The sequence below is a fragment of the Phyllostomus discolor genome, chromosome 9 (assembly GCF_004126475.2).
Source record: "Phyllostomus discolor isolate MPI-MPIP mPhyDis1 chromosome 9, mPhyDis1.pri.v3, whole genome shotgun sequence".
NCBI lineage: Eukaryota > Metazoa > Chordata > Mammalia > Chiroptera > Phyllostomidae > Phyllostomus > Phyllostomus discolor.
In genome coordinates, this window is record NC_040911.2 from 94484964 (window position 1) to 94508234 (window position 23271).

Below are 23271 nucleotides of genomic sequence, written 5' to 3' on the forward strand. Positions count from 1 at the left end.
ATTACAGTTGTCCACTTTTTCCCCTGTTGCTCCCCTCCACCCACCACCCCACACTCCCTCAGGCAATCCCTACACATTGTTCATGTCCATGGGCCGTGTGTACAAGTTCTTTGCCCACTCCATTTCCTATACTGCACTTACATCCAGATGGCTGTTCTAGAACTACCTGTTCATACTTCTTAATCCCTCCACCTCTTTGCCAATTTCCCTATACCCCTCTCCCATCTAACAACCATTAAAATACTCTCCATATCCATGATTCTGTCTCTGTTGTTTGCTTAGTTTGATTTTTATATTCAGTTGTTGATAGATAAGTGTTTATTACCATTTTATTGTTCATAGTTTTGATCTTCTTAAATAAGTCTCTAACATTTCATGTAATAATGGTTTGGTGGTGATGAACTCTTTAGTTCTTTCTTGTCTGAGAAGCTCTTTATCCGCCCTTCGATTCCAAATGACATCTTTGCTGGGTAGGGCAATCTTGGCTATAGGTCCCTGCTTTTCATGATTTTGAATATTTTTTGCCAGTCCCTTCTTGCCTGCAAAGTTTCTTTTGAGTAATCAGCTGACTGTCCTATGGGAACTCCCCTGTAGGTAACTAACTGCTTTTCTCTTGCTGCTTTTAAGATTCTCTCTTTATCTTTAACCTTTGGCATTTTAATTATGGCGTGTCTTGGAGTGGGCCTCTTTGCAACTGTCTTGTTTGGGACTCTCTGAGCTTCGCGGGCTTGCATGTCTATTTCCTTCACCAAATCAGGGAAGTTTTCTTTCATTATTTTTTCAAATAGATTTCTAATTTCTTGCTCTTTCTCTTCTCCTTCTGACACCCCTATGATGCAAATTTTGGAATGCTTGAAGTTGTCCCAGAGGCTGCTTACACTATCCTTATGTTTTTGGATTCTTTTTTTTTTCTTGTTGTTCTAATTGGTTGGTTTTTTGCTTCGAATGTTCCAAATTATTGATTTGATTCTTGGTTTCACCCATTCTACTGTTGTTTCCCTGTAAATTGTTCTTTATTTCAATTAATGTATCCTTTGTTTCTGACCGGACCTTTTCTATGCTGTTGAGGTCCTCACGAAGTTCCTTGTGCATCCTTCTAACCAGTGTTTTGAACTCTACACCTGATAGAGCGCTTACCTCCATTTTGTTTACTTCTTTCTCTGGAGTTTTGATCTGTTCTATTTGGCCATGTTTCTTTGTCTCCTCATTTTGGCAGCCTCCTTGTGTTTGTTTCTATGTATTGGATAGAGCTGGTGTGACTCCCTGTCTTGGTAGCATAGCCTAATGTAGTAGGTGTCCTGTAGAGTCCAGTGGCACAGCCTCCCCTATCACTCAAGCTGGGTGTTCGAGGTACACCCTTCATGTGGGCTGAGTACGCCCTCCTCTTGTAGTTGAGCCTTGGTTGCTGTTGGCAGGTCAATGGGAGGGACTTACCCTGGCCAGTCAGCTTCAAGGATCAGCTGTGATGTAAATGGTAATTTAAAGTCATACTACATTTCAGCCACTGTGGAAAGCAGTATGGAGATACCTTAAAAAAATTAAAAATGGATCTGCCTTTTGAACCAGCGATCCCAGTTCTGGGAATATATCCAAAGGAACCCAAAACACTAATTCGAAAGAACATAAGCACCCCTATGTTCATTGCAGTGTTACTTAAAATTGCCAAGATATGAAAGCAGCCCAAGTGTCCATCAGTAGTTGAGTGGATAAAACAACTATGGGACCTTTAAACAATGGAGTACTACTCAGCCATAAAAAAGAAGAAAGTTTTACTCTTTGGGACATTGTGGATGGACCTGGAGAACATTATGCTAAGTGAAATAAGCCAGTCAGAGAAAGACAAATACCATATGATTGCATTCCTATGTGAAATCTAATGAACAGACTGAACTAACAAGGAGCATGGGGACAGATGCATAGATGGAGAGCAGATGACAGCTAGTGGGGGGGAGGGGAAGGGAGGGATTGAGCAAAAAGGGAAAAGAGCTCATGGACGTGGACAACAGTGTGGTAATTGCCAGGGTGAGGGGGTATAAGGGGACTAAATGGTAATGGAATAAAATATAGTAAAGGTTAAAATAAAATAAAGTTATATAATATTTCATGGAGAAGATTTTATTTACTTATATTTTCTTTTTTATGCATATTTTTCTCATTAATCCAACTGAGATTATCAAGGGAAGTCACTCAGCTGAATCATACTGAATATCCCTTTCCTACTGCAAGGATGATAGAGAATATTGCGTATGTAGATGATTAATAAATATTTTGCTTGCGCTTCTATTTTCAGTCTAGTATTACAGGACGTGTTTGCTATAGGAGACCCAAACATACTGTTTGCACCTTACTCAGAGTCACTGTATCACCCTAGTCTTTCCTCATAGAAAAGGGTCCCTGAGGAAATCTTTGCATGTATTTTAGGTGGGCTGTGAATCCTCTGAAATTGTGTAAGAAATATTTTTAGTGAGCACTTGTACATTTTCTTACAGTGTTCATCAGATTTTTGAAGAAGTTCTTACCCAACAAAAAGCCCCGGACCCAGAGGCTATCACCCACCTGGATGGAGATAGATCTATTAAACTTATCCGACATCTAAGATACATTTCACCTTTTATTTTTCCTCGTTTTCAGGAAGGGATGAGACCATGCAGCCTGCAAAACCATCTTTCCTCGAATACTTTGAACAAAAAGAAAAGGAAAACCAGATCAACAGCTTTGGCAAGAGTGTTTCAGGCCCACTGAAGAACTCTTCGGATTGGAAAGTGCCCCAGGATGGAGACTATGAGTTTGTAAGTAGTGCCGGAAGTACGTGGCTGTGTCCGCCGAGAGAGCTATCCGAAACATCACACCTCCAGTTCTGTCGTCTCCCCTGGAAGTGCCCGGGCGTTTCCCCAGAAGGTTCCAGTCCCCTCCAGCCCCGCCTGGGAGCCACCTCTGGGCTGAGGGCCTTGTGAGTTTGACACGGCATTTTGACCGACACTTGAGCTGTTCTGGTTCTCCCAGGGAGTGGCATCTTTCCAACTTTAAAAATCCTTTACTCACTTGCCATTTTTCTTGTGTTGAGTTTGACATGGTTAATGGAAAAAGAAATATTTGGTCCTCAGCTGAAAATGCGCCCGTCTTTAATAGTTTGTTGCAGACTGTGAGTTTGTCCTTCAGAATTAGGCCGGAGGGTAGTTAATGCTGTTTTGTGGTGGCGTTGTTGCTTTGCTAAGCATTATCCTAATTTCAGGGTCTCTGAGAGGATTATTCCGCATTTTGCCAAGGATGAACATTTAGTTGTTCCACAGCTTCTCGTGAAAAGCTGGGCGTGCTGTTTCCTGTCTGCCGTGGAACATTCCCTGTCGGCCACAGACACTTGTTAATGTTCACAGAGACTTAATGAACAGAGACAATAAAAAATTGGGAAAGAAATAGTAAGCTAAGGACTGCGCGTTCCTTTTCTGAATATTTTCAGAGAAGAATTTTCTCTTTAGGAATATTTAATTTTTACATTCTTTTTAAAAAATGTACATTCTTAAATTCCGTTACAATTTTTTTTTATTGATTAGAAGAACTTAGTTCAGGCGTTAGATTTGGATTCTGAGAGAGAGGCCTTTCTGGTTCTGGTTTTCCACCCTCCTACCGACTGGCTTAGAGGAAATGATGTCGTTCTTCCATAACATAATTTCTGCTTTGTGGAGTGGCAGCAGTGTCGGACTTACACAGCCAACGACAGAGATCTTTTGAGGACCAGAAGCAGCTCACTTGGGGTTATTTAACTGACTAGTCACTGAACCCATATTAGAACTCAAGTTTAGTTTGTTTTAGCATCTCTTTGTCCATTCATTCATTCACTCATTCATTTATTCATCATCTGTCATTACTATCCATTTGTTCACTCATTTATTTACTTAGTTTTCTGAGCCCCCGTGTGAGCTGGACACTTTTCTAGGAATTTAGTAATGAATAGAACAGCCGAAAATCCATCTCTCATGGAGGTTTCATTCTAGAAGATGGACAATAAGGAATAAAACATTTAGTGGGTCAGATAGTGGTAGAAACTATAAAACAGGAAAGGGAGACTGGTGGGGCAGGGGCGTAAAGAGAGAGAGAGAGGGGTGGGGAGGGAGCAAGAGTGGGGGAGAGAGAGAGAATAGCAACTTAAAATGATAGTTAAGGAAGTGGTCGGGCCGCACCCCCAACACAGTGAATCAGAATCTCTGGAGACAGGTGGTGCCCCGTGATCTGTTTTAACCTGCGTACAATGATTCTAACCCGCCACGGTCACGTAGGTTTCTTCTTTTCAGTTGGGTGCTGTAGAAATCCAGAGATAAGGATGTATTTATGTTTTATTAATGTTGCATGATTTAAAAATTTTTCTTTTTACTCCCCTTTTGAGTCTCCTGGACTCTTATTGGCGGTATCAAATAAGGAAAATGTGTATTTATAAATGACATCTGGCAAAGGAAGAGATGGCCCACTGAGTGAAGAGAGCATTCTGAACAACCTCACGGAGCTTAAGGAGACCAGCTAGCAGACTAGCTGACGGGCTTCCCTCAACAGTCTCGCCCAGACACTCTCCGACTTCCCGACAGGCAGCATTTAATTGTGGAAAAGATGCTGTCTTTCTTCCTGTGAAGGCAGTCGCTATTTTGAAATGAACTTTCTGCCCAAAACGGCAAATAGGGAGTAATTTCATCAGTAATGCAGGACGTAATGCTAATGGAAATCTTTATATTTTCACAGGAAACTCAATACTTGTTGCATTTCTAAAACAGAATTGCCTCACTTGCCAAGTTGAAAATGCAACATAGATTTCCTTTCATGTTTAATATTTATAGCGATTAAATGTAAATAAGAGGTGCTTGAGAATAAAATATTTTCTAAAACCGGTATTTCATATTCTACCAACAGATTGCATTCTTGGAGATGAATGCTACTTTTGTGAGACTTCGGACCCTCCCGTTTTGCCATTTACAAAGCCACAAAAAGCTGTAAACTTGAATCCCCTTTGACTCGTGTGTGTCCCAGAAACACACTGTGCGATTTTAGCCTGCGGTGGCCAGGTGCCGGGGGCGAGGAGCCCGACAAACAAGCTTCGTGCTCTCCGGAGGTGGAGCGTGGGGGCCAAAGCAGGCGTTGAGTCAGGTCACGTACCAGTTCGGGTAACGGTCATTTAAAGAAAGAAATTGCAGGAGAGAGAGAGTGTGAGGGAAGACCTTGCAGAGGGGTGAGACATTCAGCAAACACCTGAGCAAAGAGGGGAAGCGAAGGCTTGGGAGGAAGGTGGGGGACCCACAAGCACAGCAAAGACTCTGAAGCAGGACGTGTGGGCGCAGGGAAGGCAGGAACAACGTCCGTGTGGCCGGAGCGACGCACAGGGTGGGGTTCACAGGCAGACGCGTCAGTGATCACAGTCCACGTGAGTGCGTCAACATCTCCTGTTGAAAGACAGGCTCCGGATAAAGACAGCTGTCACCATCCAGCCAAATACTGTTCATCAGAGAAATGAAATATCACTGAAACTTACATCAGAGAAATGGGAAAAGATACGCTAGGCAAATACTAAAAAAAGTAGGTGAGACAATATTAATATAAAATAAAATAGAATCCAGGGAAAACAAATACTGTGTGGGAAAGACATATATATTGCTAAAAGGTATATTTGATCCAGTTTTTTTTTTCCCAAAAACTGATAGAAATACAAAGAAATATCAATGAGAAAAACCGTCATAATTGAAGACTTAAACATTCTTCTCAAAAAGTAAACTTTCACTTAGACAAAAACAAGACGAATGCAATTAACAAGGTTGATGAAACAGATATGGGAACACTTTTCAAACATCCATGAATATTTTAAAGTATGTGGAATATCACAAAATCTGCCTATGTCTTAAGGTTCTTAAAAAGAAATCTCAACACAAATCATACAGACCACATCACTGACAGTTATACAATGAAATTAGAAATTAACAGCAATAAAGTAGCCAGAGTCACTTTATCCATCTAAATATCTCTAAGTATATCTCTAAACAATTCTTGCTTTAAAGAGAATATCAAAATAGAAATTTTAAAACTATTTAGAAGTGAATCATAAAACTAAAATTCTGATCCCCGCAATTCAGACCTGTGGGATGCAGCAAAAATGGTATTCAGAGGAAGATTTGTAGCCTTAAATGTACTTTATTTTTAGAATACAAGGAAAGTTGTAATTAAGATAAAAGTAGGCTAAAGATAAAAGCGGAATTTAGTGAAATAGAAGACGAAACAATTGATCGATGAAACCAAAAGTTTGTTCTTTGAAAGGACCTGGCACTGAGCAGGTTTGATCGGCTTCGTGAAGGAAGATACCAGTAGACTCCCCTGGAGGAGAGAGGGAGAGAGTGTCCATGAGAGACAGAGGAATGTTAGAATGACAAGAAAATGTTGTTATTTATAATTTTGTATCATCGCATTTGAAAGCCTAGGTAAATATATATTTAAACATTATGCCATAATCACTTCCTATATGCAAGCGTAAATGCTTAAAAATACCCACGATATGTTTGAACAAGAAGAATAGTGAGGTTGTGCTTATTTCCAGAGGTCAGAACTTACACAACTGCCCGGCCGGCATGGCTCGGTTGGTTGGAGAGTCACCTGGTGAACTGCAAGGTCGGGGGTTTGCCTCTCGGCCAGGGCTCATGCCTGGGTTGCAGATGCGGCCCCCGGTTGGGGGCGGTGTGGGAGGCAGCCGGTCAGTGTTTCTCTCACACCGATGTTTCTCTCTCTCTCTCTCTGGCATCAGTGTATATATGAAACTTAAAAACTTACCAAACCACGGTAGTGAACCATTATGATATTGGCACAAAAATACAACGTAGACCCATGGTACAAAAAATAGAGTTCTGAAACATACCTGTGTGTATATAAGAACTTATTATATAATAGTGATAAAATACAAAAAATGCAGACAGTGATATCCTTTGTGTAAATTTTTAAAAAGCACAAACCATGCTACATATTTCTGTGTATAGCCACACGTGTAACTGCATGGATTAAAAAAGAGGATATAAAATTACTTAAGAGCCATTACCTTGGAGGACAGGAACTTTAGTTTTAACTGTTTTTACAGAAAGAATGTATGACTATATTAACATATTACTTGCTTAAATTTAAAAACAACAACAACAGTTTTTTGAAATACTCCTTAGATTGTCCTGGTTTTAGTCTGGGGTCAGCCAGAGCGTCTACAGATCTCAGATGAAACACAGTACTTCTCAGTGTTTCTAACTTTGCAAGTATTGTTGGTTATCAGCTCTTGGTATCCGTAGGTTTTGGAGTACGTTTCCTGTTTATTCAGACGAAGCTGTTTCCAGATTTCTTATGACTTGCTCTGTAAAGAGAGTCGGCGGTAGCTGGCCCCCACACACTGATTCAGTCTGTTCAGCGAAGTCCTCTGCGTGCGCTTTGTGTGGGCAGGCCGCGCGGCAACGTCCTTGACCGCTGGGACTCCCTGTGCTCCTGTCTGTGCCCCTGACACCTGGCCATTGCCTGACCAGAGTCAGTACACTGTTTTGCAGCTAATCTCAGACATAGTCTCTGAATTAATTCAACAAAGGCGGTCACTACCCAGAGAGAGTTCATAGTGTAGCAGAAAAGATGATCAAATAATTTGGATGCATCGTGCTAATGATAATAGCTTACATTTATTGAGGATATACTATGTGCTAGGCATTGGTCTAAGTCCTTTGTATATACTAGCTCAGTCCTCACAGCCATCCCACGAGGTAGGTAATGTTATTGTTGCTATTTTGTGGATGAGAAAACTGAGGGTTAAAGGGGCTGAATAACTGATTGAGCTTCTACAGAAAGTAAGTGGCACAGCAGGGGTTTGAACCACAGCAGTCGGCTCCAGAGCCCATCCCCTTAACCGCCTACACTGTTAGGGCCCGTCTCTAGGCTAGTTTGGTAAACTCTGTTCACGAAGTGCAGATACAAAGTCCTGTAGAAGCCCAGAAGAGGGAGCAAGAACCTCAGCAAGAACCCCAGGGAAGGCATCAGGAAGTCTCATCCGAAGGGTGTTTGGAAAGATGAAGAGCAATTCTCCAGCTAGAGAAGGAGGCAAAGGGCGTTCTGGGCCGAGGGGGAGGTGCGTCCCTGGGGGTGCTGAGGAATGCGGCGTGCGGGGAAGGGCTGGGCAGTGTGCTTGAGGCATACGGTCCGGGATGGTCCAGTCCGGGTGGGAGCGTGGGGAAGGGGCCGCGGACGGACGGAAGGAGAGCCCTTCCGGCGAAGCGAGTGAGTGCCCAGTGTGCCTGTGTTTCTCCTGGAAACATGCAGTAGTCTTTGCAAATGCATGCATGCAAATCTTTGGAGATTTCCCTTGGCCAATCAGAGAAATGAGCAGTAGAATTCTAATGCAGCCCAAGGAGCTAATAACCTACTATCTCTCTGAAGTTGTGTCATAATGGGTCCATCAGGATATAATACCATTAAACTGTTAATTCAAAATTAAGTTGATAAAAATACATAACCTCAACAAGACTGATTGATTGGATCCCCTGGGTACCTACAAAGTTATCAGCCATTCATAGCTTTGTGTGGTAAGGAAGGATACATTTTAATCCCGATTTTTCCCCAGGAGGAAGGTGGCAGTCTCTGATTTTATGTAACTTTACCTTAATCATCCTTTCCTGGATCAGGGCTCCGGATATGATTGCAAAGTCGAGGTTTCTTTGGGTTTTTATGGAGAAGCTTTACTGAATTATGAGGACATAATGAGTTACTCATTTTTTCTTAGGTTGCACTTTTTGCTTTTGGTTCTACACGTTAGAAATTAGACATTTGCTAGGAGGTGGGAATTATTATTAGCTTATTTGTAATTTAGTGTCATTGTTGCTGCGATAGCAAAGATGCTTTATTTGCACGTGTTCAACTTAGTGCTCCTGAGGATGCAGCTGGATGTTTGTGGGACCCTTGGGATCTACAGTTTGCAACTTGATCTGCCATCTTATACAAACAAGAGAAATACTGTACTCCCACAACGTTCTGTCTTTGAATTTATGGCCCTTCAGTTTCAAAAGGAAACTTTAAAAATTAGTGTATGTTCTTCAATATCCCAGCCTCCATTGGTAAGATAGAATCTGAAAGTTTCCATCATTCAACTCTGACAGCCATCAACCCATAACTAATCCTCCACTTCTGATATTCCCACCACTCGATTATTCTGAAAAAAAAAAAAAAAAAAATCCCAGGCATATTCCGTTTCTAAATATTTTCATACGTGTCTACAAAGATCCCTTTAAAAACGTCCCCACAGTGCTCCTTGGGCAGCACGTGCGCTAACAGTGGAGCAGTGCAGAGGAGAAGCACGGCCCCTGTGCGAGGGGGACCCGCAAATTCGTGAAGCGTCAAAAAGCAAAAAAACCCACGGTGTCTTTATCATACCTTTACAGATTAATAATGATTTTTAATGCCATAAAATACCTACTGTGTCAGTGTCCAGTTTTTTCCCCATCATCTCATACTTCATGGGCTTTTTTGTGTTTGCTTGTTTGTTGGTTTGTTTACAGTTGGTTTGAATCAGCACCGTGCTCTAGCAACGGAGCTAATGGGCCGGCCTACTTTGTTTGAATTGGGGTCCAAATAAAATTCATACATTATAGTTGTTTGATAGATCTCTGAAATTGCTTTTAATCTGTGGGTCCCCCCTTAATGCCATGCACCCACACCCGATTTTTTTTTTTTAAAGATTTTATTTATTTATTTTTAGAGAGGGAAGGAAGGGAGGGAGGGAGGGAGGGAGGGAGGGGGAAAGACAGACAGACAGACAGACATCAATGTGCGGTTGCTGGGGGTTATGGCCTGCAACCCAGGAATGTACCCTGGCTGGGAATCGAACCTGGGACACTGTGGTTCCCAGCCCGCGCTCAATCCACTGAGCTACGCCAGCCAGGGCTCCGATTTTTTATATTACTGAATAAATCAATTGTTATCCCAGACCATTTCCCACATTCTATTGCTAATTGCATCTAAGTGGTCAAATTTAATATGTGTTTTGGATTTCTTGTAGATTGGCAGTTTGATCTAGAATAGGAGCTCTCGGGACTGCTTCAGACTTTTCAATGTCATTGGAGACCCCAGCAACTTTTGTGTGGAGGGCGTTATATCTGTTGATATTTACTGAATGTGAAATTAAAACTGAGAAATTTTAAAAATGGTATCCATTCACTTAAAAATAATAAACCCATTACACATTAATATAAATAACATATTTTTAAGAAAAATAACCATATTTTGCCAAACAAAAAAAGTGAGCCAGAAGAATGACATCATTTACATTTCCTTCAAATCTGTAGCGGTTAACGTGTGATCACACCTGCTTCTGTCAGCCAGGCTGTTGTGACACATTTTGGCTGAGGACACGAAGGAAGTCCGAGCTGAGAAATGTGGTTGGATAAGAGGGAGGTGTTTTAATAGCCTTTTCAGATACCTGGGGGCGTGCTTCCTTGAGTCTACACTGAAGCTTAGCACTGGCTGGTTTCCTAAAAGTGTCTGGTTGGCATACAGTATTATATTAGCTGTATTATTGTCATGGGCACAGTATAGTGATTTGGCATTTTTATGCCTTGAAGTGTGGCCCCCTCACTAATGCTGGTGATCATCTGTCCCCATGCAGTGTCATCACGGTAACATTAACTGCGTTCCCCTTCACCGTGTCCCCACCCCCCGCCCCCTCCACTCTGGTACCCGTCCCTTTGATCTCTGTTTCTGAGCCTGTTTTTGTTTTGTTTTGTTTTTGATTTCTCACGTATAAGTGAAACGGTGAGGTATTTGTCTTTCTCTGCCTGACTTCACTTAATGGAATACCCTTTAGATCCATCTATGTTGTTGCAAATTGCTAGATTTTATTCTTTTTTTTGTTGCTGTGTAATATTTCATCGTGTGTGTGTGTGTATACATGACATCTTTATCCATTCATCTATCAATGGACACCTAGGTTGCTTCCATATATTGGCTGTTGTAAACAGTGCTGAGTGAACATAGGGGTGATGTATCTTTTTGAACTTGTGTTTTCGTTTTCTTCAGATAAGTATCCAGAAGTGGGATTGCTGTCGTATGGTATATCTGTTTTTGCTTTTCTGAGGGATCTCCGTGCTGCTTGCTGTAGTGGCCACAGCACCTGCAGTCCCACCGACAGCGCACAAGGATTCCCTGTCCCTCACATCCTCACCAACACTTGTTACTTGCTGATTTTTCTGATAATAGCCCCCCTGACTAGTGTGACATGGTATCTCATTGTGGCTCTGATTTGCACGTCTTGCACTTTGAGTGAACTTGCACTCACACATGATTTTGTAACATCACGCACTGCTCCTTTGGAAAACACTGGTTCCCTGAGTTCCATACGAGATCGCAGATCTTCCAAAGGTTGGCGTATTTCACTCTACAATATTAAAAACAATCACATTCCTTGAAGCTACCACCAGTCTCATCAGAGAAGTTTCTGAGCGAAGCTGTCCAGCTCCTAGTGGTAGAATTCCAAAGTTCTCGTTTTTGTTTGAAAGTTTGAATTTCATCACTGGCAAATACTCTGTTGTTTTTCTTGAAGTGACAGCCTCAACTCATTTTTGTGAAATGCCTGCCAGGGTTCAAGTCCGAATAACCGCAGTTTGTTAGTCACTCTCTCCAGTACAAATGGCGCTCCGTGCAAAAAGCAGCTAGGTTGGCGTGCAGCTCATTTGCACGAGTGCTTCGGCACAGGACAACGGAGTTATGCAGACTTAGCTTCTGCCCCTCCCTCTTTTTCTGTTGTTACATCTTGGTTTTGTTCGCTCACACACAAACACAGGTCTGTTTGTATTCCCATTTTAAATAAGCAACAGTGTGCGGTACACACTTTGCTCTACAATTTTGTTTCCCCTTAACTGTATGTAAGACGCCCCTCTGCCGCAGTCCATAGAGGTGAGGCAGTCCTCGCTCCGTGTCTGGTAGGTAGTTCATCCAGCCAGTCCTCTGATGATGGGCAGGTGTTGGTAGTGGTTCTAAAGTTGGTCACAGTGTCAATTTAGAAATATGGAGAGTGAAACTTTTTATGATTACCTTTGTTTTTTAAAGTTCATGCTTTAGCCTTTTAGTTTCGAGAAGCAAGTTACATACCTTAAGCCTGTAGAACTCTTTTTTTTTTTTTGTAGTTAAGGCCAGCGATGGTGATGATGGTGAACAAAGAGTAAATTTATTCAGAGGTGTGTCTCTGCCACAGTCTGGTGCTGTTTGTGTAAACTCAGGAGACTAATGTAGTTGTAACACCTGTGCCCCAGGTGTGCTCACAGGAGCGTCGTGAGTAAGCGCTCTCCCTGCGCGTTAGGTGCCCCAGGTGTGGGAATGTTGCCAGGACAGTGTTGAGGAGTAAAGGAGTTCCCTGCAGGCCTAGAATTCCTAGCTGCTGTAACTAGAACGTGATTACTTAAGTCTGAATCACGTTTCAACCAAGGCAAGATTTGGTCCAGTTGCTTTAGTTTTGCTGAATTAATTTGAAGTCTGAAAAATGACTTTAGGTTTTATATTATTTACTCTCCATCGATCAGAAGGTCCCAAAAGCTAAATGATATTGTTAATGTAAATTAATTGTTCATGTGGACAGCAGTTTTAAATTTTCAGCTCAGATGAATGTGAACTATTTTTCTTATTGCCGAATCCACAGCCATGACCTTGAGCTGTGACCCCATTTACCTAGACAAGTCTTTTCACTTCTTCCTCCCTTTCAGTGTCACGTGTGCCCCCTTCTCAGCTTCGCTCCTATTTCTTCCCTCACGCGGGCTCTTGACAGCTCAGTATATTCCCACAGCGTGAAATGCTGAGAACACAGGAAAAAGATTTTTGCCAATTTTCTCCCCCCCACTAAAGAAAGAATCTTGATCCGATTTCTTGAAGTAGTAGCATTTGCTTTGGTAGCCTCATGCCTTTGCAGGTTTTCTCATCACCTGAGATGGGTTCCTTCTGTCCTCCCCGCCCCACCCTGCCCCACCCCACCCCAAATCCCGATGCCCCACCCCTCAAATGAAATCCAGCGGGAGTGACCGTCCTCTGTCTCTGACCGTGCTCGCCCCACGCAGCAGTCTCTCTGAGTGGGAGGCAGGTCCCTTGTCCCTTCTCCACGTCACTGCGGGGGTTGCTGAGGCCGGGAGCGACGGTGGGAGGGACAGGGGTGTTGAGAAGACTCAGACAGGAGAGGGCTGATCCACGGTGGTTTACTGTGTGGCCACCACTGACCGTGATGCATCGTAAACAGCTTGGGGTGCCGGTTGTTTCTGGACAAGGACATGTTAGATTTCACGTTTGTCGAGAAGCCCTTGAACGGAGTTGCAGCTGGGTCAGCTCGCACGGGAGTCCATCGCGCCTGCGTGGAGCCGAGTGGCTGCTCTCCCGGCTGAGGCGGTCGCAGCAGCAGCAGCATGCCTGGCAGGCAAGGCCACCGCAGTAGGGCTTCAGGGTCCAGTCCCGAGCCGACTGGGGCCGACCTGCCCTCCTCTCTGTGCTTGAGCTTCCTTGTCTGCGAGACGAAGGGCGTGCTGGTAGCTCTGGGATGGACTTGGTGTGTGTGTGTGAGGATGGGTGTAGGGGTGCACGCGAGTGCCCTCAGCTTACCCCAGGGCCTGTGGCACAGGCGGGCCCTGCACGAGGCTCACCTCCTCCGGTGGCCCTCCGCCCTCCCTTTCTCTCTTCACCTGTTGTCCTTTCCTAAGTTGCAGGAACCCAAGCTGCTTTCCCCGGCGATTGCCACTCGCCCCCACTGTAAAGGCCAAGATCCGTCCCCAAGGAACGCTTGCCCCCAAACACTGCTTTAAATAAAACTGTTCTTTAAAAAGGAACTACGGCTATTGCTAGTTGGAAATTGATTACCCAGAGTGGCCGTGGGTACCATTTTTAGAACTTCCCAGCGTGTGCCTGCTTTCCCTTACGTTTCTGTTCCATAGAGTGTTTTCTTTCTGCCCATCTCTCCTGTCCTAAGCTTCCTGTTCCTGGTATTTTTCCAAAGGAGGCTCCCACACTCCCGTTGCAATGCACAGTTTGGCCAATAGGTGTCACCCTCTCGCTTCTTGTGAGCGGCCTCCTGTGTGGCCTTGCCTTTGGTAAAGTGGGGTCACCTGCGGCGTAAGATGAGTGATAACATCTGTCAGCCTGGAAGCTGGACATCACGTGAAGTGCGTTTGCTTGGAAATAGGAGTAACTGGTAACATTAAACTGTGTCAGAATCAGGGCCGAGTGGGTTTGCGTGAGCCACTCCCCCCTTTGAGTTTCAGGTGTGAGTCTGAAAATCAAGCCTGGTACCACCTGCCCTGCTTTTCCCAAGTGTAATGGAGGCCGGGGCTCTTTTCAACCACGTTTGTTCTCAATTCTACCAGTTAGAACTGTGGTAGAATTCTACTAGCAGAGAATTATAAGACTGCTTGTGTTTTTTGTTGTTGTTCTTGTGTATTAAGTATTATTACCTATTTTGTTATTATTTCACTCTTACTATCACCTCTGTAAAGAAAATTATTAGACTTTTGAACAGTAGCAAATAATCCAGAGACAGGAGAAGGCCAAGAGGCAGTTCGGCCCCGACTCCTGCGCTGCTTCTGTTTGCCAGTGGTGATGTTACCATCTCGTGCAAATGTAGCGTGTGATGCTGCTAAAGGCACACTCATCCTTTGCTCCTTTGCCTGACGATGCTCACAGTGTTCCCGTGAAGGAGGCAACATGAGACTTCTCATCCTTGTCGTGGTTTGAGGATCTGAAATCCAGAGACATTATAAGGCAACTCTTGTACCTAGGGCTGCAGTCAGGTCTGGACCCCAAGTCCCCGGGTGTCTTCCTGCCTCTGGTCACTGTTGGGCGTTTTCCCATAGGACGAAAAGCAAAACAAACTGATGGTGACCTCCAGGCACATAGGTTAATTAATGTTACAAAGCGGCTAAAACGAGCGTGGGGCTCTAGTGGCCAGGAAGAGTGGTTTCCGGTGTGTTGTCTTAGTGGGAATTTTGTAATATTAGAGGGGTACTTATTATTGACTCCAATGGTTTTTTCGTACTTAGAACATAAGGCCCATTGTCAGGCTTTGCCTTTCATTAATTATTTACGTGAATGGTTCTTTTGTTGGAACAATGGAACTTACACTTTCTTTTGATATTCTTTGTTATTTACTTTGTAACCGTGGGTTTTATGGTTATTTTGCTGCTGTTAAGAATGTGTCATGCTAACTAAAAAGACATTATTATTCCCTGGCTGGTGTAGCTCAGTGGATTGAGTGCAGGCTGCGAACCGAAGTGTCGCAGGTTTGATTCCCAGTCAGGGCACATGCCTGGGTTGCAGGCCATGACCCCCAACAACCACACATTGATGTTTCTCTCTCTCTCTCTCCCTCCCTTCCCTCTCTAAAAAATAAATAAATAAAATCTTTTAAAAAAGGCATTATTATTTTACCAGCTCCAACTTCTGTGGAAACAAGGGTGTCTGTGGTAGAGGAGCCTTAATGACCGAAGCAGACATTTGACACGCTCGCGGGGGACGCCTCTGTCACAATGTGCCTGTCAGTCTCATCCAGGCACTTATTCCCAAATTTTCTCTTTTCATACCCTGTTACCTATTCAACAATAGCTTTTCTTTAAATTTACTGTTCTTACCGTTGTAATAGATATTGAATACTTCTAGTTATCTTCATATTGGTTGCTCATTATCTTGTCTACCCCATCTTTATTTATGTAAAAAATTTTTTTCAGAGTAAAACACCTAACATCAGGTCTGCCCTCTTGGCAGATTTTTAAGTACCCAGTACAGGACTGTTACCTGTAGGCACCACACTGTACAGCAGATCTCTAGACCTTGCTCCTCTCATGCACCTGAGACTTTGTACCCTTTCACTCACAGCGCCCTGCTTCCCCTCTGTCGTGTCGTATTTTAAGTTTTATTGGCAGGGACTCTTGCTCTCTTAAGGTTGCAGAATTTGAAAAGAAAACGGTGAAAATAGCAGTTACGGAAATGTGCTATTTCATTACTTGGTTCGAACTCATTGTGCATTCTTTGAAAAACTTTCCAAATGTTTTTGTTACTTTCTTTTTTTTTTAAGATTTTATTTATTTTCAGAGAGAGCAGAAGGGAGGGAGAAAGAGAGGGAGAGAAACATGGATCGGTTGCCTCTTGCACACCCCTGACTGAGGACCTGGCCCGCAACCTAGTCCTGTGCCCTGACCAGGATTCGCTGGCGACCTTTCAGTTCGCAGGCCGGCACGCAACCGACTGAGCCACAGCAGCCAGGGCTGTATGTTCCTTTGTAATATCCATTCATCTGAGTGTACAGGAGCATATCGATCAGCTTACGGATTTGGTAGATACGAAGTTTAAGTGTCCTTCCCCTTCTTGGGTAGAATGTTAGTGTAACAGAAAACGCTGACTGGACCTGCTGTGTAGGGAGTCCCCTAGGTCAGAGTGGGGTGCAGCGGTAAAGCATTCAGCAAAGTGCCTGGCAGTCCTCCTCCTGTATGAATCTGTTGGTTCCTTTCAAAGCGACAGCTTACAGAAAGGTAGAGAGCAGTGGACCGGGAAACGGATCTCAGCTCCGACAGTAACTAGCTTTGTCATCTTTAGGCAAGCCAGGTAATCTTCCTGGGACTCTTGTTTCTTCATCTGCTAAGTAAAAGTGAGATTCAAAAATCTTCAAGAGCCCTGGCTGGCATAGCTCAGTGGATTGAGCACTGGCTGCGAACCAAAGTGTCACAGGTTTGATTCCCAGTCAAGGCACATGCCTGGGTTGCAGGCCATGACCCCCAGCAACCGCACATTGATGTTTCTCTGTCTCTGTCTCCCTCCCTTCCCTCTCTAAAATTAATAAATAAAATCTTTTTAAAAATTTTAAAAAAAATCTTCAAGAGCCCTCAAACTCTGCCTTTGTTTGCTAAACTTTAAAATGGAGATAATGCATACCTGTCCCAGGGGCCATTTGAGCCTGAAAGAGATAGATACAACCTGTGTAAAGCATGCGTCAGGGTTCCCCCTGTTCCTTTAAAATGCAGGGAGGGGCTCAGACACCCTGGAGACCAGAATGAGCACAGGAGGCAGGGCAGCTCGCTGACTCAGAGCCAGGGAGACCCGGGTCCCGTCCTGGCCCCACTGTCCATGAGATCTGCAACTCCGGGCAAGTCACTTAACCTGGGACGAAGACACTGACCGTGTTTACTTCACGTGTTATTGAAAAGATTAAATTAGAAAATACTGATAAAGTGCTTAGCAGAGTCCCTGCACATAGTAGGCATCGGAGACATTTTACTGACCTGTGTGGTACTTAGGTGGGACAGATGAACTACCAACGGGGAGGAGTTAAAAGGTGATGAGGCAGGCTCCCAAAACAAGAGCGGCAGGAGGCAAGCCCGAGGCCTGTTTCACAGTTTTGTTGAGGGCCCTGCTGCAGCAGCTCCCCCTTCCTGGTTCAGTGTCGTTTGCTTTGGAGTATTTAAGTATTAAGATGAGCTTAATTCTGTTGTGGCTTTCTTATTCTCTGGGTATATGTATCAAGCGTGCTGATTCAAACAGACCTTTTGTGTTTTCTCTGGTCAGATCACTCCCTCTGACCAGGGAGCAGCTTCCTGGAAATTTCCCATATTGATGTTTTTAATACTGATGGTGTTGTTGATATAAAATAGCGGTGTGGGGAGGGGTTAGGTAGTGAAAGTGTGAGAAGACAGACACAGAAAGCCATCCTGGAAGCCATCACCTGTCACCTGTGAGAGCCTGTCTGCCCGGCTGAGTTCGCCCGGAATGCATACACCCTGGGACCGGGAGGGACCCGCTGCTGGAGGAGGAGCGGACTCAGCCGCTGTGCGGACCCTCCAGTCACTCCCGCCCGCTCTCTGTTTAGGAATGTCATATTAGGGACTATTCAGACATGGCCGTATCTTTTTAAAAATCTTATCTGTATCCCTTCTTTCTTAAACTAAGCTTGTTATTTGGGGACAGCTGTGGATTCACGTGCAGCTGTAAGAAATAACGGAGATCCGTCTCCCCTCTCCCCAGTTTCCCCGGTGTTCGCGTCTTGCAGAGCCGCAGCGCGGTCTTGTGGTGCAGTGTTCCCGGCACTGACCGATCCGGCGAAGGGCAGTTCCAGCACCACAAGACCCCCTCCCGTCGACTTTTGTAGTTACATGCTTGCCACCCCGTTCCTAACTCTCAGCAACCACTAATCTAGTCTCTACTCAATGTATCTGTTTTTGAAGTTAAAAAAATCTTAAGTCGTGGGGTTTAAAACGAAGTCAAGTGTGGAAATTTGCTGTGTTTTCTGAAGTGGTCTTGGTCTCAGGTGTGGCGGGAAGTCACCTTCACACACCGGGAAGAAGCATCGCCATCCCAGACTCAGGTGCAGCTTTCCTGCCTTTGGAGTGCCGCGGAGACTGTAGTTACGAGCCAGCACTGATTGGAACCAGCGTCCGGTGTGAGTTCGGGCGTGATGAAACACCGCGTGCCGTCCGCCCCATCGTCCGTGCGCCTTGGTCAGTGAGGGCAGCAGCTGCTGGAAGTTCAATGTCGAAGGAATGTGTTCGACACCGGTGCTGTGAATTCAGCTCTTTGTGTGAGAGTGTTGAGAAATTGTGCTTGAGCCCTGGCTGGTGTGGCTCAGTGGATTGAGTGCCGGCCTGTGAACCAAGGGGTCGCCAGTTCGATTCCCAGTCAGGGCACGTGCCTGGGTTGGAAGCCAGGTCCCCAGTGGGGGAGCCCGTTCGAGACAACCAAAGTTGATGTTTCTCTCCCTCCTTCCTCCTCTCTCTAAAAATAAATAAATTAGAAAGGAAAAGGATCATATTTGAGCTCCTGGTATGTAGTCAACATGTGCAGTTTTAAGTACAGTTATACAAAAGGTGCGTGATGTGGAGTTCTCCTTTTTTTAAATTCACACCATCGACCCTCCCGTCTCAGTTTTGTTATCACGGAAAATGGAAAGCCCACAGGAAGCCTGCTTATGCCCTGACCACTGGCCTTTGGCAGCGTCCCTTTCCCCGTCAGTCTCCTCCCCCTCTCGGGGTTCTGTACCTGGGCCCGGGAAGAAGCTGCAAGGGCAGCTCAGTGTGTCGGGTTAGATGATGTCAGAGGTCCTGTCCAGTCCTGAGAGTCAGTGGTGCTGCATCAGTGAGCTCGGGCAGCTACGCAAATGTGATAGGCGAGCCTTCAGCATTCACAGGAGGGCGGTGGTCTTCGGCTGGTCTCAGAGAGGCCAGGGGGCAGTACTTAGTTCATGGCTGTGGATTATACATCTAACCTGGGGGGAGGGGGTGGTGGAGAGGCTAGGGAAGGAAGAGTCTGTTCGGCTGTGACACATACAATTTTTACAATTTGAATTACTGAAATAGATATTAAACATTGTTTTAATGACCATCTTTGCATGATCTGTATGTTCTTAGAATTAATTTCTACAATAAGAATGCTTGGGTCAAACTTTACAGATTTGAAATTGTGGTGGGTATTATCACATTTCCCTATTGTTTTGGTGTTTGAGTTGCCAGTTTGTATGATTTATCTACAGTAAGGGAATTCTTATTTTCCTTATTGATTTCAAAGAGTTCTTTGTATATCAAGTAAGGTTGCAACTGGGGCAACATGTATGGTAAATGTTTTCAGTTTCTTAAAACTTTATATACGGTGTCTAACTTCAGATATTTAAATTTTTATGTACTTTGATTTAGCAGCTTTTTCTTTGTGGTTTATGGAAATGTTATGCCATGTTTAGAAGATTTTCCCATCCCAAAATTATAAAAATATTAACCCTTGGTTTTAGATTTCTTTTTTTAGTATTTATTCTGCCTATAATTTATCTTGTTATAAAGAGTAAGGTGGTGATCCAGCTTCATATTTTTCTAAACAGCTAGCCAATTTTCCTAAAAACCAACAATTTCTAGTGTACATGGTGAATTTGGAATTACCAAATCTTGATGGCGCCTAGTATCTAAAAGTGGCTTGTTTTTATAGAAAGTTTCCACCTCAAATTCTGAGTTTCAATATTTTTCTGCTTTTAAAACCTCTAGAAAGGAGCTGTGAACAGAGCACCATATTGGTTTTGGCATTAACTTTAATGCATCTCAAATAGGCTGATTCTACAGAATTTGATCCAAAGTACTTCTATGTCTTGATGCCTTTTGCCAAACAAAATTGATTCTTTCTAACCGAAAGGCCTGCAGTGCTAGACTGAAAAAAGAGTCAGGGGTCCTCCCAGGCTGGTGGCAGTTTATGTGATTTGGCATCAGGTACAGTGCTTCTTACTTTTCTCGTAAGTTTCTTTCTGTTCCCTAGCCTTCGGGGTCAATGCCTCTCATTGTGGGGTCGGGGGTCAGGGGACAAATTCAGATCCTTTCTGTCCCAGTCCTAGTATTGTAGCTTTAAAATACAGTATAGTGAATAGCTGTCAGAAGTCTTTCTTTGACAGTTATTTCTAGCCTTCTCTGCATTGTAGAATTTAGCCGTATTGTTGAGTTTGTTGTGCTGGTATATTTTCACCTGTAGTGACGTGTGATCATAGAGACTCTCTCTGTAACTTTAATTAAAGGTGCTTTTAGTTCTTCTAGTTGGAAAATTTACCTGACTACTTTAGTACCTTGGCTGATTCCTCTTGTCATAATCTCCTAAATTATTATAGTGGGTTTTTTTAAAAGTAGATTTTATTATTGATGCTTGTTTTCAGGTCAGTTTTGTAGATGGGAAGGCACATTCTGTCATTGTGTTTGAGAAGTCGTGTACAGAATGGTTAAAACCACCAGAGTCTTCCTGCTTGATTCCTAACCCACCTTCTCCACTCACTCTGCCACCTGGCTAACCCTTCGTGTCCTTACCTAGCGGACGGGGATGACGGCCGTACCTCTCGCTCAGGGCTCCCGTAGGGTGAGGTGATGCATGCAAACTGAATGCATGCCGTTTTTCCGTCCTTTTTTAGTATTGGTTTGCTCTCCTATGATGTTGCGATGCCATTGTTTCCCTCTTAATTATACAAAGAAGGCGTGTCCGTTGTAGAAAGTTTAGAAGTCGAAGAGCTTAGTGAAGAACATTTCTCCTACAGTTCCACCATCCCCAACAGTAACCACGGTTTACTATTTCTTCCAGTTTCTTATACTTCTATATTATCACACATGTGTGTATTGTAATATATATTACCATGTGAGATCATTCTATGTGTATAATATGGTATCTTGATTTTTTTTCCTTAACATATCCTAAACATTTTCTCATATTAAAAACATTTAAACAGTCATCGCTTTTGATGGTTACATAATAGTCTATCACGTTATATTATTTTGATTGACTTAGTCCTTCTCCTTTTATTTGGCATTTAGTAGTATTTGGACATTTTTCGCTGGAGTTAGGTTACTTTGAAATCGTTCTAACTTATTAGACCAGGCGTCTTTTCTTGTCAACAACAGGCTTAAGAGTTGAGACTTGTGTTTGCCTTTGAGGTTGGTTTTTTGGTTTTGTTTGTTTTTTTATTGTCTGCCGAGCGTGTGAGTTAAGCTGGGATTTTAAACGGCAGACCCTATGGTCCTAGACTCTGGCTTTCTCCCCTGGACTGTCTCCATGCTCGCCTGCTCTTTGATGAGCTGCTTTCATAACCCGGCGCTGGAAGAACGAGGAACGGAGACCACGGTTAGCGTCTCGGTCTCTGACCTGCAGTGCCGCGTGAATGCCCAGCAGCCGACCCAAATCAACACCAGCTGCCCGTCGATGGCTCTTTACCGAGGGGACCATGCCGAGGAGTTTCTGGTGAGAAGACTGCCCTAAATTGTCTTGACAAGGAATACTATTTTCGTTTCACATTTCTTGTTTTTCCTGTAAAGCTGGGTTTAAAGTATGTTCAAGCTGAATTCATTTGTACTTGGGAATATAATGAGATCTTGTACTTTTTACTTGGAGAAAACCAGCCAAGAACAGCAGTCCGAAAAAGAACTACGGATCCAGAACTGCCAGGGAGACCTGCTGTTTAGATACGCTTTCTGAGAAACCACATGGCACATGAATGTCGTCTTTGTCTCCAGTCACAGTGGTCGCCTGGCTCCGCTGGTGAATCGTGCTAGCTGACCTGAGCTTGGTTTTCAGCTCAGCCGTTGCAGTGGCGCTGAGAGCAAGACTTAGGTGCCAGGGCCTCGTGCGTGACCCGGGAGGTCGCTCAAAATGGTGCCGGCCTGTGTGAGCTCCACACCGGTTCTCATTTCCTTTGTTTGGTTCTGAGACCGCCTGGCGGCTGTCTTCCTCAGAGTTCACTCTCCGGGGCCAGTTCCTCTCTGCTGTTAGATAGAGGGCGGGTTTTTCTCTTAACCACATGGCGAACCAAAGAGCTGGGTCCAGATCTTGCGTTTTCTGAATTTGGGTAGAGAGCATATGAATAGTGGTAAGAAATCACTTAGCTCTAGATGGCTTGGAACGAAGGTCAGGAGTGGATCCTAAGACCCACAACGAGTGTCTTGGCACCTGGGGCCCTAGGAGGTGCAGTCCTGAGGTCACTTCCACGTGGCTTCTCTGGAAGCGCAGGTGCCAAACGGCATGTATCTTAAATTCCTGGAGGCCGTCGTCTTGCTCAGGAAGCTGTTCCAGCACTGTGTCACTCAGAGAAACGTGGGCTTGCAAGAAGAAGGGGGGACTCCACAAGTTGGGAAGTAACTCATGTCATTGCTGAAAAGCTCTGCCCAAAGATACTGTGTTTTCTCATTTCGGCCCAAATTGGTCCCCAGGGTCCTCCAACCCCTGTGTTTGGTTCTTTCTCACAGAAACTCTGTGGAAGGTTGGCTTTATCCGGCTTCTCCGTTTTACAGGTGGGGAGAGCCCATCTCTGGCCTCTAGCCAGTACCTGGTATTGCGGTCACCTGACTTGAGTAAACCTTGTCAGCCTTATTACGCTAAGTAACTCTTCTTCGTCACTGAGGCGAGCAGCTACATCTCGGGTGCTCTCCTTACTCAGACTCCCTGGCGGAGAGGTGCTTCGTTGTCCAGCTGAGCCAATGAGTGTGAAAGCACCTGAGCAGCAGCAGTCAGGTGACGTTTCAGACAGAGCCGGGTCTCACTGTGACCTCCGCTACTGGTGACATGTCGCCTCGGACAGATTAATTCTGCAAACTTCAAATGTTCCATCTATAGAGTCAGACTAATAGTAATTAGAGCTGTAAGATTTAATGACGATCAAATGAGATAATACATGAAAGCGCTTAACACAGTGACCAGCCGGTAATAGTTAATGCGTTTTTAAATACCGGCTAATTGTTCTCATTACTGTCATTATTTTACGGCATGTCCGGAAATCCTGCC

At 44.2% G+C, this 23271-nt stretch overlaps 1 protein-coding gene across 2 annotated transcripts in view; it reads left to right on the forward strand.

The window, feature by feature from the left end:
• The window catches only part of STK4 (serine/threonine kinase 4), an 86490-nt gene that overhangs the window by 45414 nt on the left and 17805 nt on the right, over window positions 1–23271 (forward strand). Inside the window, exons 10-11 of one of the 2 annotated variants that reach the window (XM_028524063.2) lie at window positions 2632–2789; window positions 21886–22454. In XM_028524063.2, the coding sequence (XP_028379864.1) occupies window positions 2632–2789; window positions 21886–21969 (242 nt within the window). In that variant the 3' untranslated portion in view covers window positions 21970–22454. Of the gene's footprint in view, window positions 1–2631; window positions 2790–21885; window positions 22455–23271 lie in introns of those variants that run through there. The other variant, XM_028524061.1, reaches the window with a different exon arrangement.